Source organism: Aricia agestis, chromosome 14, assembly GCF_905147365.1.
Source record: "Aricia agestis chromosome 14, ilAriAges1.1, whole genome shotgun sequence".
Lineage (NCBI taxonomy): Eukaryota > Metazoa > Arthropoda > Insecta > Lepidoptera > Lycaenidae > Aricia > Aricia agestis.
This window is the reverse complement of record NC_056419.1, coordinates 11,553,092-11,570,236: the sequence shown is the minus strand read 5'-3', so window position 1 is coordinate 11,570,236 and position 17,145 is coordinate 11,553,092. Positions and strand designations below refer to the sequence as shown.

The window sequence follows — 17,145 nt, the reverse complement described above, 5'->3', positions numbered from 1 at the left end:
AAGTCTATTGACAACCATAAATAAAAGAGTATAATTCGTATGTCTACCTTGTCACTCAAAAATCTGTCATTTCTCATGTCTGTGTGTGTGTTGTAGTGTGTGTAATGTTAAATTTGTTAAAAAAATGTATGATAAAAGCATAATTTCAAAATAATATTAGTTCGATGCACTCCTTCACCATATAAACTATAACTGTGCAAAATTTCATGCACCAACGTTTTCCCATTTTTCGTGAAAAGGGTTACAAAGTTTTTCGTTCGCGTATTAATATTATGATTACACAATTAACTTAGAATATGTCATAATCTTAGAAATATTAGTCACCTACTTCATCCACTCATGGCTTCAATGAAAACAGACCGGAAAAGCATAAAGTTGTATAATGGTTTCCCAAATTCACGTCTGGCAACAAGTACTTAAATCATATTCACTTCCAGTTTGCGCAGTGCAGCCAACCGAGTTAATTTTAAAATATTTTATGCTCCTACAGCAGCTTCCTTTATGAAGCAACAAATAATTTAATTTTCAAATTCTTTTATTACTTAGCACTATCTTTTAAAAATATATTAAAATCATTTTACATACATTGTTATATATGTATAAAAAGTGACAACATCGTAGTGTCATCCCTTTCAAATCTATCTAATAAAAAGGGATGACACTACAATGTTGCCACTTTTTAAGTTAGTCACTTTCTTGACAGACTATATTTTAAGACGCAGAGAATTTGAAACCAAAAAAAAAGTTGTAGGTTGTGAGTTATGACACTATTTATTGAGAAGTTGGATATTTTGTAGTACAAAATTATATAATATTTAGATGAAAGAAAGTAGTACAGGACCTAAAAACTGTCACCCGTTTTAGCATTATTATGTGCAGCAGCAACCAACGTCTTTTAAGAATAAAATATGTACAGACATATAAAAGTGTTCAAATATTCTGCCAAATAACAATCAAATTACATATATTTTTAAGCTAACATTAAAATTTTTGATACATACGAATCGTTCATAAAATACTTAAAGTTTAAACTTACCCCAAATATTTTCTTTAGTCCATATGCACATAAAAAATTATAAACAATCACCAAAGTACACAAATAACACTAAAACATGAATTTACAATGTCTACAATAGTTTAAAAGTTAATTAAACAATTTCATAAATGCCCGTTTCAAACTTTCACTGAATTCACGTAATGTTTCGTTCTCGCATGAACCGTCCCGAGTCGAACCGAAGACCGTTTTTCAACGGAGCGCATCGTCGACTGAATTTGGATAAGGCATTGACGCATGCGCCCTCATAACCCTACGTTAAAAGTATATGTGTCTATTTCATTACTTAGAAACTTTTTGTTGTGCGTCTGGTTTTTGTCTGCGGTAAATGTGGGTGTTATAATTACTCCCGCGTAAACCATTTTTTTGTTTAACTGGATAAGTGGTGTCTTTGCGATCGCGCTTGAGTCAAAAAGACGCGGTTCTCCCATTGCATTATATCAATTTGAGTGCGTAAACTTGACTTGTCAGACAGACAACTTATCGTATTAGTTGCACAATGTTCTTTTAATTATTATCATCAACATAATATTACGTCTTCAGTATGCCCAACCTAAAGCAAAGAGCAAAGAGGATCAAATTCAATGCTAAACTTGAGGCGCGTTGAATATTTCTGAATTTTTAATCTATTTAGAATTACTGGAGATCGCCCAATGGTCGAAATTCGACCTTAGTTTCAACAACATTACGACTACCCGACAGTATATCATAAGTTTATGGGACTACCATCTATATTTTGTATATATATATACAAGAATTGCTCGTTTAAAGATATAAGATTATATTCTTCTATACATATTAATAATTACATTCCTCAGGGTACTGGCAAATGTTGTTTTTCCACAAAAATTATTTCTAGTATCAATATAAAAAGTAGATAAAAACCTATTCTCAGGCCAGACGAATGTGCATACAAAATTTTATTAAAATCAGTTTAGCCGTTTTGGAGAAGTTCGCGCACAAACACTGTGACACGAGAATATTATATATTAGATGTACACACTACAGTATGTTATATTTATTATTCGTCATATATTTTATTTTGCAAGTATACCATAAAATAGTAAAGCTAGCTTTTTAAATTACCATATTATAAATGATCAAACGAACTTACCAAGTGAAGTTCGATCATTATTATATGAGTCGCTTCATTCGAAGATATATAATTAACCAAAGTAGTGCTTTGCATCCCGCTAGGCAATACGCGTTTTTTTTCTTTAGAGTATGTGGGTACTCGACAAAAATATCTCGTCTGGTCACTCGCTCGTCAGCGCCCTCATTATGTTTAGAGAGAGATAATGCAAAAAATCTTTCTTTCTTTCTTTGGGTACTGCAGCAAACATAGTTTCGTGCAGACTGGGTGGGAGGGAGATTATATCTTCGAATGAAGCGACTCATATAATAATGATCGAACTTCACTTGGTAAGTTCGTTTGATCATTTATTATATTTCTTCGCTTCATTCTTCGATATATAATTAACCAAAGTAGATTTTCAGAGTAACGAAAGAAAGGTTTTTTTTTTTTTTTTTTTCAAAATACCATATACTTATTATATTATGTACTGGTACATTATGAATTGAATAGCAATCATTATATTCGAGAAAGAATTTAACATTATGGCCATAAATAAAAATAATAGTCAGTAGAAACAAAACTTAACAGACCTCTATGGTTTGTGATTCAAATGATAACATACTGGGATCATGGTGATTATATTATAACTGATTCATCGAAACTTTGTTCGTCAATAAAATTATGGCTAAGGGAAATAGCGGAAGTATTGGAGTCGCTAGTCCTGCCTGTCGACTGTCGTCTTACTAATCGTGTCGAGTCTCAGTCCCCGTGTCGACGCTCGTATCGACGCCGCGCCGCTCTCGCACAGCACGGTCTGCTTTATCCAGCGGCTAACCAACTGGGAAGTGGCTGTTCTGTGCAGAGCGTTAAACGTTAGCAATAATATCCCGTACTGTAGCATTATCCTATTTAATATAATCTTGAATAACCATCGCACGGCGTAGTAATTTAAGTATAACTTTTTTTTAATAAAAAAGAATTACATAATTTAATAACATCACCGATCCGATCACGCCCGGGAGTTGGTGTCCTTGTAATATAAATTTTGATATCGCTATTTAAAACCGTAATTCTTATTTTGGCGAGATTTATTAGGCAGAAAGTTTTAAGTAAATGACCAGTATTCAGTAGGTACAGAGTGCAAGAAAAAGCAAATAATTTATAAGTGGATCCCGGGTACTATACTACTCAGGTATGAGCTAGGATTTTTATTACCGGAAAGCTTCTTTCGAAAGATGCTTCACACATTCATCTGTGACCAACTAATAATGTCAACATTGTTCATAAACAATGACAGTGCACAGTGATGGCTGTAGAAGATATTGTATTACAGCCATTGTCAAATTCTTTGGCTAAGGTTCCGATGGAGCGGACGAAGATCTCTGTAATAAGTCTATTAACTAATAAGATTGATGAGAGTATTTATCTAAAATCTAAGTCGAAGTAAAGTATTTTAGAATAAATTTTAAGGAGTCTACTGCTTTAACTGGGTCCGGCTCTGTGGTCGTCGATAATGTGATTATTGCATATTAATATTATTATGATTGAAAGTTGAGAATATTGTGTTCTCGGTCCACCTGCAGGCTGAATATTTTAACAATTATTATTCAAAAATAAGTGTGATTCTGTTATCGTATTTATCATTGCATATTTTATTTAGTATTAAAAATTTTAATCGCTGAAAAACCAGTTGCATTCCGCGGCGGGAGTCATGAATCAGGATATGAAGGTGTCAAAACACCTATCAGTTGAGCTAGCTCACGAATATTACACTGATTTAACTGTTCTAATTATTCCGTTTTAATAGGCATATATTATTATATAATATATCTAATATATAAAATTCTCCTGTCACCGTGTGCGTGGTTGAACCCTTCTGAAACGGCTCGACCGATTTTCGTGAATCTTAGCGAGCATATCGGCTAGGGTTGAGAATCGGACAACATCCACTCTTTATATTATTGGTAAGTGTACGAGTATTAATTTGTTGAATAAATAATAGTAAATTGTTACAACTCGAGACTGACGGCGACCATTGTTTGTGTGACGGGATAGCAATCATGGACTTTGCCATGGTGGCATAGGTACTTATTTAGTCACTTCAATAAAATAATAATATGGGCGAAATACTTTATATGGCAAAACAACATTTGCCGGGACAGCTAGTTATATTATAATAATATATATTATAGACGTTAAGACTTAAATGTTTACATATTTGTTGTGGATTTAATACACCCATTGCACTATTAACAATCAAACGTAAACAAAAAAGGGGCGCCTAACGCTGAAGAATTGTCGCCTAGAACACTAATATTGTTAAAGCGTGGTAAGTCTAGTAGTAATAAAGCATACGCTTGGTTTGGTTTCCCTTTTTATATTTTTTATCAAAAAAAAAATATATTAGCGCATCTGATAGTCTGTACGTCAAGACTTACGGCCTTAAAATTTTGTAAATTCGAAAAATCTTTCGATGGATTAGTGAGTTAATAGGAACCAAGAAGTAGGCTTTTAAATCTATTTTTGCTAGATATCCACTTTTGGGTATTGGCTTTAAAGTTGTACAGTAATTTTCCAAATTAATATGTAATTTCGAAATAAACTTACGAAGTGGTTTCAAATTTAAAATAATTCAAAAATAGTATTTAAAATATAATACAATATTTTCCGCCGCTTCTGGGGAAAAGAAAATCTTTGAAATAAGGTAACCTTCGGTGGGGGTACACGAAGATAAATTCTAATAATTTATTGATGTCATGATGTATAATATATTAAGCTAGTGGTCTCCAATCTGTTTTTTTTTTTTTTTTTTTTGGAACGAAGTTCCCTAATTTATTTATTTTTTCACATGCGGGCCGCAAACATTTTTGGTCTTGGTGTCGCGGGCCGCAACAAATATTTTTAGGTTTAAAAATAACGTTTTTCAAAATTAACGATTTACAAGTGAAAGACTTTCACGTTGACTTTGATTTTTCCGGTGGGCGTGAATTTTAAAATGGTTTAACATCACGCGGGCTACAAATAAAGTCCCGGCGCGGCGCGGCGGCCCGCATGCAGCCCGCGGGCTGCGGGTTGGGGATAGCTGTATTAAGCCCACAATAATCATAATAGTAACATCTGTAAAACATATATAAGTATATAAAAATAACTGTCAGCACTACTGCTGCGGTGTTGAGCGTTTAGTCGACTCAACGCTCTTCGAACTCGAAGGTTTTGTAGCGGTACAGTACTAGCGGCGCCAGCCGACGGTTACCAGTGCTCCCCCCCCCCCCCCTTTGACGGGTAGCGGGAAGGGTTTGTCAGAGCCCAAAAGATACCCGATTGATGGGATGTTCTAATATGTCTCTGAGAACAAATACTGGAATTATCCAGCGAAAGCATAATAATCTCGGTCTGATATTGAGACAAGACTTATCGAGTCTGAGTGTTATAGGTTTCCTTTACGAAGTTGTCTTGTCTGATAATATTTTATCTGATAAGTCTGATAATAATTAATATCGAGATAAGTCAGATACTGTTGATAAGTCGGATAATATCGACACTTTGTCAGGTGAAATCTTTTTAATGATATTATTAATAATCGATCGAAATGGAATCGATCTGCAACACTTATTATCAGGAATATTTTATAAGCAGTAGCTTATCTTAATTGTTTTTGGGGTCATTTAAAACCATAATCTGGCGAATCCAACGAGGGTTCACCTAATGTCAGTAGGAGCCCTGGAGCTATCCGGATCTGGTCCGATTCTATCGGTGTCGGTACTCCGAATCCACCTGGTTTAGGAGTGGGAAAGCTTAGGGTTCATTCATAACCTGATCGACCCGTATATCGGTCGCTTCTAGCTATATTTCCCCGATTGTCTGGTCTTAGTGACCTCAAAAATATAAATATTGCGGTAGCTTAATTGCTTGTTATAATCGACTTATTTGTCGATAAAATATGTTACAAAAAATATTGAGGGTAGTAACTATCACGTTACGTAGATATTAAGTAGGTTTCGTTATACACTCGCGGTGTATCCCGAGTCCCAACATTGGTGCAAAACTTATTTAATAATTATATACCGGCAGACATAATAAATTATAATCGTAGTTCTATATTTAGAATAAAAGAATCGCGCGGGACGCGCATTGTTTATTAACTGATGAGACTCGTAGTCAATCTAGTTATTAGCTCAAAATAGCTGTTCTCTATAAAACGGCAAAGATATGTAGTTCTATTTATAAAACTAAGAGCGCGGAAAAACGCGCGGTAGTTGCTAATTTTTATTTTTAAACATTGTCGGAGACTCGTAGTCAATCCATACATTATGTTGATTTAAAATAGTAATTAACTCTCAGTTAACCCTCGTAAACCAGCCAACATATTATACTTCTATTTTTAGATAAAACATCGTCAGAGACCCGCAGTCAATTCCGATGCATAAGGAATGTGTTTAGAGACTCGCGGTCAATCCACACATTATGGCGGTTTAAAAAATAACACGCTGTTAACCCTCAAACCAGCCAACGCATAGTTCTATTTATATAACAGATAAAACATCGTCAGAGACTCGCAGTCAATTCCGATGCATATAAATTGTGTTTAGAGACCCGCAGTCAATCCACACATTATGGCAGTTTATAAAATAACTTAATATAATTAAACACTTGCAGTAATTTACTTGCAGTTATTTACCCCAATCGGGCAAACATATAGTTCTATTTATAGAATAGGTAAAACATCGTCAGAGATCCGCAATCAATTCCGATGCATATAGAATATAGATTGTGTAAAAGGTCTCGCGGTCCAAACACACTGTACTTATTGACTCACAGTCGCAGTACATGCCGGTTAATAAAATGATTGCAGTAATCACCTGCAGTTGTTTCCCCCAATCCGGAAAACATATAGTTCTGTAATTCTATTTATAGAACAGATAAAGCATACATAATATTATAGATTGTGATAAAGACTCGCAGTCCAAACACATTGTACGTTTAATTGACTCGCGGTCGTATTACATGCCGATTAGTATTGAATATAATTGGCTCGTCTAGGCCTCGGTAGTGCCTGCCGTTTATTTAAGTATTTAATAGTACTTACATGTATTTTCTTGTTACATGATAAAATAACACTGACTTTAGTTACTTATAACACTGACTCAATCATCTTAATAATAATAACCAATTTTCTTCTGAGCGCTGTCCTTTAGCATGGTTACTTAGTAAACGTGTTCGCGTTGCCTCGCGTTAACAAAGAATGAGGACGCTGACGAGCGAGTGACCAGACGAGATATTTTTGTCGAGTACCCACATACTCTAAAGAAAAAAAACGCGTATTGCCTAGCGGGATGCAAAGCACTACTTTGGTTAATTATATATCGAAGAATGAAGCGAAGAAATATAATCATCCCAATCTATCTTCTCTGTCAATCCACTTTACTAAAGTATCAGAAAATAAAAAAAACACTTTGTAACTCTGAACTTTTCTACTAATAAAGTATTTTGTTTAAAACAAAATATTATGTTTAACAGTTGAAATTAAAACTCGGAACCGCGGCACAACTGTGTAATTGTGAACAAAGGTTTAAAGTTCAAAATTGGCGACTTTTAATAAAAGCCAACAGTTTACGGTTTGAGGAAGTTGGAGGTTATTGGAATATTGCGCCGTTAGTTCTGCAACATCTGGTTCGCAATACCAACTATTGGAATACCTGAGTTTTGACGCGAACGCGTCTTTCAAATTCTAAAGAGCAAAGGGGATCAAATTCAATGCTGAACTTGAGGCGCGTTGAATATTTCTGAATTTTTAATCGATTTAGAATTTTAAAAAAACAACATTAGGACTACCCGACAGTATATCATAAGTTTATGGGACTACCACCTATATTTTGTTAAAAAAATAAATGACTCTATCATATTTTTTTCAACTCTTGTCTTTGGGACTCAGCTGATCTCAGACTGGCCGTGTAAGCGTTGTCTAATAGTATCTAAGATTCAATAAAAAAAAAACTATAATCAATTTTCAATTTGTCCCTTTGTTGTCAACAGACTTCAACCATAAATAAAGAGTACAATTCGTATGTATAGGCTTGTCACTCAAAAATCTGTCATATTTCCTAGTGTGTGTGTTATAGTGTGTGTACTGTTTTATTTGTTAAAAAAATGTATGATAAAAGCATAATTTCAAAATGATATTAGCTCGATGCACTCCTTCAACATATAAACTATAACTGTGTACAAATTTCATTCACCTACGATTCCCCATTTTTCGTCAAAAGAGATACAAAGTTTTTGGCTCAATTATTAATATATAGATTTTGGCTTAAAATTCTATATCACTCTAGATTTGTACGGTCATTTTGTTTTTAATATACGCAAAATTAGAGATTTTTTAGAAATACTTAACTCTTTTATTTCGTCATCACTTTTTGGGCCATACCTTACCGGGATGCCATAGCGACTTTCCTACTGGCATGTCCGGGATGCCATGCCAGTAGGAAAGTCCGAGACTTTCCTATTTACTACCTGCCATCAGTTGGGACAAGGTAGGAAAAGGGTATATTTTAGTAATATTATTATTGTCGCGTCAAATATCTTTCGTATGTTACTTAAAAACTCCCATTTATACTGTACTCGACGAAACATGGAGGTAGCGGTCATTAACTCCCTGACAAAAACATGTCATTTTCTATACAAAGCATAAAGTTAATATAAGTACCTAGCGGAATAGAGAAACAAAGGCCTGAGCAAGAGAGATGTCACTATCAGTAACACTGCGTGGTAAAAAGAGACGTGTGATACATGACAGCAGCACTCTTTTTTTGACATCCAGTAGGCACGTGCCGCACGTTGACAATTTAATCTCATAGAATTCATGTTCAATCATGCTTGTGTAAGTGTATAGTGTATACGTACACATATCTCACACACAGATGAAAACCAATTTTGGTTTCGTTTAACAGCTCGAGATTATTGCTCTATTCCGCTAGGGTTAAGGTTATATTAACTTTATGATACAAAGCCGCGATTAACAACATCTGACACTTCACTGTCAATCGCGGTTTATATCATAAACCTAGCGGAATAGAGCAACAATCTCGAGCTGTCATCATGTGTGTCATGTCAAGTGTATACGTATACATATTTTAACACACAGATGTATGCATCTGTGTGCAAAAATATGTATACGTATACACTTACACAAGCATGATTAAACATGAATTATATGAGATTAAATTGTCAACGTGCCGATATGATAAGTGCTGACAGGACAGGACGTCAAAAAAAGAGTTCTGCTGTCATAATATATCACACGTCTCTTTTTACCACGCAGTGTTACTGATAATGACATCTCGCTTGCTCAGGCCTTTGTTTCTCTATTACGCTAGGTATATTAACATTATGGTTTATATAGAAAATGACAAGCTTTTGACAGGGAGTCAATGACCGCTACCGCCATGTTTCGCCAAATATATTATAGTAAAAATGTAACGTATCTGTCTGAATGTTGTATGTCGTATAATTTGACAAATATGGCAGCTGTTAAGAGGATACCACAGCGGCTAGAGAAATGAAAAAAAAGTACGTGTAATATCTATAGCTGTCTCCCTTACCTCAAGCCTATACCGCAGAACGCGATAGAGACAACTGCAGAAAATCAACGATTCGTTGTCCCCTGATTCCTTCTCCAAAACTTAACCGATTTAAGTACTTTTTTCATTAAAGATTAAAAAAAGGCTTGAGCTGTGTTCCTATGGTTTGCTTTTTTTGTATAATCTATCCAAATCTGTTTTCTGGACGTTTGAACACAGTGAAAAATCTGGCCATTTTTTTGGGTTTTTGAACGTTCATATCTTATTTAATAATTAAATTATGAAAAAAAAGAAAACATAGGGACATTGTATTAGTGGCCGTAGATATTCAGGAAAAAAATTATAACTCTACTAGCATTATCCAGGGAGGAAACAGGGGACAACGTTTGTATGGAAAAAATGGCGGTGTGGAATCCTCTTAACTTTGTTGTAAAGTTTAACTTTCTGATAAAATTGTCTGACTCAGTTAGAAAAATATATCTGTTATGGGCGTTGATTGCAGGTTGTTCCCGTACAATTCGTGCCGATGCACAGTCAAGGTATAGGCTGTTCTCAGTATTGGCACATTGCAAAGCGAGCGTGTTCAACAAATACAACTGTAGTAATTACATCGAGATTGCATTTCCCTGAACACCTTTCACGAAAACTCAATTTTCACAGCTAAATAAAGCTGTATAAGTTTAAGTGTATAATGTTTTTTTTTAAGATGACGCTGCGTTAAAGTAAAAAACCGTGTTGGATACGTTTTAAATTGCTTGTTTTCTATAAGAGGCGAGACCGGCCAAAAAAAAAACAAGCAATGGAACAGCAAAAAATTGAAAGGGCGTAAGCGACAAAATGGTTTTTGTCGCGTAATTTAAAAACCATAAATACAATATAATACAAGCTATGGGCAAATTAAAGTGTATCCTTGAATCAATATATTTACAAATTTTGGAAGCTTAAGTCACTCTCCTCTGTTGGAAAAATAGGAATCCTTTTTTACAGAGGTCTTTTTGATTGATTATTCTGTGTTATAAAAGTTGACCAATCGTGTAAAGCTATGGGTAATTCAAAGAACAAGACATGATGAATACTGACAATGAACTTTAATTTCTTAGCTTCAGTCATTGCTGAGAAAAATCGATATCGCTACAGCCAAATTATCAAGGCGTCGGTCGCCTTAAGTACTAGTTGACGCCCGCTACTCCGTTGCGCCAAAATTAGTTTATCGCGCGAGAAACGTACCTTTTTCAGGGATAAAAAGTAGCCTATGTCCTACCCCGGGACTTATAGTATTTCCATTCTCCATGCCAAATTTCTTCGAAATCGGTTCAGTGGTTTATCCGTGAGCAGGTAACAGCCAGAGATAGACAGACAGACACACTTTCGCATTTATAATATTAGTATGGACTAGAGTCTAGACATTGCCCGCAACATTATTGTCCCGTAACTCGTTTATCTCGAATTAAAACTTTTTTTTAGTTCTTAAGTTTAACTTTTCTCGACCCTTAGACATTCCTTGTAGCCCTTATGTGAGAACAAATCTTTCCCTCCCCTCCCATCGCTCCAACTTTACCGTTCATGCAGTTAGATTATGGAATTCCCTTCCCCACACCATTCGTGATAGTCCCACAATCACTGTCTTTAAAAGACGCTTGAAGGAACACTACCTCAATACTGAATCCAGTTAAGATTATTATTAAATATACATATAGTATGTATCCATATAATGTTTAAATATTTATAATTGGTATATAATATTATGTCGATATAGTATGTAATTAATTATAGAATAGTATTATTATTATCTAAGTATTGTAGTATAATAGTATAGTATAATTATTGTATTTTAAAATGTTACAGTAATTTAAATTGTTCATCAATATTAATTATTATCTGTGCACGCCCTATCTGATGTTTCTGTTCAAATTTCTCTACTTAGGACTGCTGGAAGAAATTTCTTTTAGAGATAAGCAGTACCTGTTGTGTCTTTCTAATATTATGTTGCCTACTTTTTAATGGTTTTTTGTGCAATAAAGTGTATATAAAAAACCATCTTACGTCCTCGAGTATATTTCTGTTTCATTAAAAACGGTCGAGCGATTAATGAAGAGGTACATAACCGACAGAAAATGAAATGGAAGAATGACAGACACACTTTTGGTAGTTTTGCATTTATTGAGTACCTGGATGACCGAGCTTTGCTCGGTATAGCAAACACTCATTGACTTCGTGTTACTTAACAACGCCATCTGCTGGAATGGCTTTAGCTGTTGTTGTGTCGTTAAAGCAATTAGTTGATCACAAAATAGTTTTATTATTCGCCAATAGATGTCAGGAAGAGTCATATTTTTCAGTTTATAGATTATCGATAAAACACGAATAAAAAGACATTTTCTAAAAATGATTCCTAGCTAGATCGATTTATCGCCCCCGAATCCCCCTATATACTAAATTTCATGAAAATCGTTGGAGCCGATTCCGAGATTCTAATTATATAATATACAGTGTGTACCAAAAATAAGTGATAATATTTTAGGGTGTGTACGTGTTCCTTGTAGAGAGTTCACTGTAAAAAGTAGCAGCGCTGAAAGACCAATTTTGGTTTTTCAGCGCTGCTACTTTTTACAGTGAACTCTCTACAAGGACGTGTTCCTTGTAGAGAGTTCACTCACACACCCTAAAGAATTATCACTTATTTTTGTGACACACTGTATACTAGGGTGGAGCGAAAAATGTTTCTTTTGATATTCGTTTCGGCATACCTATAAAAAGTTGATGTTACTGTTCACAAATATACGTACAAATTTTTATTTAGATCATAATAAATTTAGAGGTGCCCCCAACGTCATGAACTTTAGAGAAATTCGAAAAACTTTGTCAAAAACCACCAACTTCTAATATTGCCAAATTAACGCTGAATTCCCACAATCACTGTCTTTAAAAGACGCTTGAAGGAACACTACCTCAATACTGAATCCAGTTAAGATTATTATTAAATATACATATAGTATGTATCCATATAATGTTTAAATATTTATAATTGGTATATAATATTATGTCGATATAGTATGTAATTAATTATAGAATAGTATTATTATTATCTAAATATTGTAGTATAATAGTATAGTATAATTATTGTATTTTAAAATGTTACAGTAATTTAAATTGTTCATCAATATTAATTATTATCTGTGCACGCCCTATCTGATGTTTCTGTTCAAATTTCTCTACTTAGGACTGCTGGAAGAAATTTCTTTTAGAGATAAGCAGTACCTGTTGTGTCTTTCTAATATTATGTTGCCTACTTTTTAATGGTTTTTTGTGCAATAAAGTGTATATAAAAAAACCATCTTACGTCCTCGAGTATATTTCTGTTTCATTAAAAACGGTCGAGCGATTAATGAAGAGGTACATAACCGACAGAAAATGAAATGGAAGAATGACAGACACACTTTTGGTAGTTTTGCATTTATTGAGTACCTGGATGACCGAGCTTTGCTCGGTATAGCAAACACTCATTGACTTCGTGTTACTTAACAACGCCATCTGCTGGAATGGCTTTAGCTGTTGTTGTGTCGTTAAAGCAATTAGTTGATCACAAAATAGTTTTATTATTCGCCAATAGATGTCAGGAAGAGTCATATTTTTCAGTTTATAGATTATCGATAAAACACGAATAAAAAGACATTTTCTAAAAATGATTCCTAGCTAGATCGATTTATCGCCCCCGAATCCCCCTATATACTAAATTTCATGAAAATCGTTGGAGCCGATTCCGAGATTCTAATTATATAATATACAGTGTGTAACAAAAATAAGTGATAATATTTTAGGGTGTGTACGTGTTCCTTGTAGAGAGTTCACTGTAAAAAGTAGCAGCGCTGAAAGACCAATTTTGGTTTTTCAGCGCTGCTACTTTTTACAGTGAACTCTCTACAAGGACGTGTTCCTTGTAGAGAGTTCACTCACACACCCTAAAGTATTATCACTTATTTTTGTGACACACTGTATACTAGGGTGGAGCGAAAAATGTTTCTTTTGATATTCGTTTCGGCATACCTATAAAAAGTTGATGTTACTGTTCACAAATATACGTACAAATTTTTATTTAGATCATAATAAATTTAGAGGTGCCCCCAACGTCATGAACTTTAGAGAAATTCGAAAAACTTTGTCAAAAACCACCAACTTCTAATATTGCCAAATTAACGCTGAATTATATTATGTGTATTCCGTTACGTTCGTAACTGTTTAAGCTTGAATATTGCTCAGATAGATGGGGAGATTAAGGCAGGAGAGGTGATTTCTTTGCACTTTTCAATCGTTGTCTGAACGTCATAAAGTGCGCGCTATTATTGTAATTCTGTTTGTGAGAAACAGTGATTTTAAGCACTACCCACAAGAAAATAAACTCCTTTAAGTAATATTATTAAATTCCTGTTCACTTATTGTTGATAAAATACTATTTTCGATATAATTTATGCCTAGTAGGTATTTCTCTTTATTACAGTCATAATATGTCGTCAAAACACGAAAAGAGACATTTTATCCCGTTTTTGGTTTATCGGAGAAGTTACCAGTTTCTCTACTACCAACTCATATTTCTGTTATAAAAATTACATAATTATTAATTAATATGAATCAAAGCTGGACAAAACAACAAAAGAGCCGACAGTTCATGATGTATCCCAAAGACTAGCTACGGAAATTTTACATATCTGGCGACAACCGTTGCTTCCCAAAAAAAGAAGTACTTATATTATTTACTTGATTAAAGTACTGCAAGAAAAAATATTATAGGCTTTGTAGATTTAATTGCGACTAAAAATATGAAGAAAATAAAAATATAAGACAAAGAATGACTTCGAGATAATGGATAATGGATCCTAACCAGACGTCTTGTTCTCGTTCTTTGCATGATGACTTAACAACCGAAAGAACTAGTTCCAGCGATTGTAGCTTCTTCTTGTAGCTTCTACAAGCTAATCAATCGCCAAAATAAGTAGCTGCTAAGCCACCCAAGAAAAAGAGATTCAATTTTCCATCATTAGCTCTCGTATGCGATCGTACCTGAGTCTCTGACAGAGCAGCTGCTATTATAGATTTATCTGCTTCTTTATCTGTGTTAAAAGATGTTGATTGTTGGTATTATTATATCAAAAGATTCTAGTGCTGTCATTGATCGTTAAAATGCGATGAGAAATATTGAAAAACAGATCAGCACACACGATGTAGATCGCAAATATAAAAGTATACGCAGAATTTAGTTTGATGGCAGAAAAGGTAGCTGTGATGGCACAGTTGTGAATATAGTTTCAAAGGAGATGTTATTCGTTTTATGGAAGAAGTAATTAACAAACTATTAAAGTAGTTTTTTGTTTGAAATGCCTAATTGTGAAATAAAAAAACAATTTAATACCAAACAATTACCTTTTTTCTGATGATCATTCCTTGATAATATATCATAAATATTTAAATTTTCTCGATAAAAACATTGATACCACTAACCAGAGCCTGTAGGCAAGACCTTTTTCTTATCAATTCCTTATAGAATCGTCGATCAAAATGTATAGAATTGACATTAGACGAGTCGAACGTCAACGTCATATTCGCGAATTTTTAAGTCAATTCCATACATTTTGATCGGCGATTCTATAGAAAAGCGATAAAGAAAAGGTCTTGGCTAAGGCATCAGGCTTTTATTTAACGTATTATAATGTAGTTTTTTTTACAAGGAACAGCAAATATAGAAAAATACTATGTGTCAAAACGAAACCATTGTTTTCGAAAAATTCGTATTTTTCGAATTTTCAATTGGGTTGGGGCACCACCTCATAACATCAAGACAAGTAAACTATATTTTGTATGCAGAATTTACTCATCAAAGAGCAACTTTCTATTGCTATGCCATTAAAAAAATTAAAAAAAAAAATTCTTCATACATTATCGCTCCACCCTACTGTATACATATTTAAAAATATATATATGTAACGTGCAGTATATGCAGTTATGCACATATGCAATAATTATGTTGTGTGTGTGCATCATTGACATATACGTGTCAGGTGTCCCTTTAGTCTTTAGTTACTTAGTCTATAAAAAGATTCCGTAAGGGCTTGTCGCCCTGCCGGCACCTATACTTACCTGTATTAGTGAACACTTAATCTTAACGCAATAAATGAAGTCCGATAATATTTTTCATTTTTATTAATCTCTCCTAGGGCGCTCCCCTTACTTTGGTGACCCCTAAATTCGTAAGTAGGTGCCGTGCGCGTTTTAATTAATTAATCGGACTATTGCTAAATAAGTATCGGACTATTGTGAATTTTAAAAACTATAAAGTGACACTTAAAAAATAAAATGACGGAAAGTGGAAGTGATCCTGCTGCCGCTCAAGAGATATCTCAAATAACCGTTTCCTCGCGCGTTCCTGATTTCTGGGAGGACCAGCCCCGGACCTGGTTCATTCAACTGGAGTCCGTGCTATTTAAGCAGCGGCTGACTGATGAGGCGAAGTACCACCTCGTCATTGCGAAGCTCGGTAAGAACGTCGTGTCACAGATCACGGACATCTAAATCAAACCTCCAGATGATGGTAAATATGAGCTGCTGAAGACTACTCTTCTAAGCATCTATGAGGAGTCCGAGTCTCGCCAAATACAGAAGCTCATCGGAGAGATGGAGCTCGGCGAACAGAAGCCGTCTCACCTTTTAAGGCGAATGCGTGAGCTCGCCAGGGATAAGGTCAATAATCATACCCTGAATATTCTTTGGCAAAATCATCTGCCCGCATCAGTTCGTGCAGTATTGGTGGTGTCCGACACGAAGGAGCTGAATACCTTAGCGTCCATAGCTGACAAAGTTATGGAGACTGTCAGACCGTCTGGCTCTGGAGTAGACGAAGTCACATCGGCAACCAGTGACTCGATAATAGCCGAGATCGCTAAATTAAATAAGCGACTCGACCGGCTGACGCTGTCACGCTCGAGAAGAGGATTCTACCGTGGAAGAGGTCGCGCCAGATTCCGTTCCCGTTCCCGCCGTCGTCAGGATTCGCGGCACAGATCCCCAGCCCGCAAGGACTTGTGCTTTTACCACGCCAAGTACCAGGAGAAGGCTCACCGGTGCGTCACACCCTGCGCCTGGAAGGACGAGCCGGGAAACTCTCCGTCGTGCAGCCAGCAGCGGTGGCCAGCTGCATAGGAGTGAATCACCGCCTACTCATTAAAGATAAGTTTAGTAATTTAAGATTTTTAATTGACACTGGCGCAAATGTCTCTGTTATTCCCCGAAATAAAATTAAAGTTTTGAGCGAGTATTTTAAAAATAATAATTACAATTTGTATGCCGCCAATGGAACTCTTATTAAAACTTATGGATTAAAAACTTTAAAATTAGATTTGGGTTTGCGCCGAAATTTTCAGTGGACATTTATTGTGGCTGACGTGTGCCAA

At 35.0% G+C, this 17,145-nt stretch overlaps 2 protein-coding genes across 2 annotated transcripts in view; one reads left to right on the top strand and one right to left on the bottom strand.

The window, feature by feature from the left end:
- The window catches only part of LOC121733512 (alkaline phosphatase-like), a 113,215-nt gene extending 111,969 nt beyond the window's left edge, over nucleotides 1-1,246 (bottom strand). The window contains exon 1 of the mRNA XM_042123780.1: nucleotides 1,037-1,246. The gene's annotated coding sequence lies outside the window, so the exon portion shown is untranslated. The remainder of the gene's footprint in view (nucleotides 1-1,036) is intronic.
- A 15,027-nt stretch (nucleotides 1,247-16,273) lies between these two features.
- LOC121733934 lies at nucleotides 16,274-16,894 on the top strand. The gene has a single exon (XM_042124336.1). The coding sequence runs from the start codon at nucleotides 16,370-16,372 to the stop codon at nucleotides 16,892-16,894; it is 525 nt and encodes a 174-aa protein (XP_041980270.1). The 5' UTR covers nucleotides 16,274-16,369.
- Nucleotides 16,895-17,145: the final 251 nt, after the last annotated feature.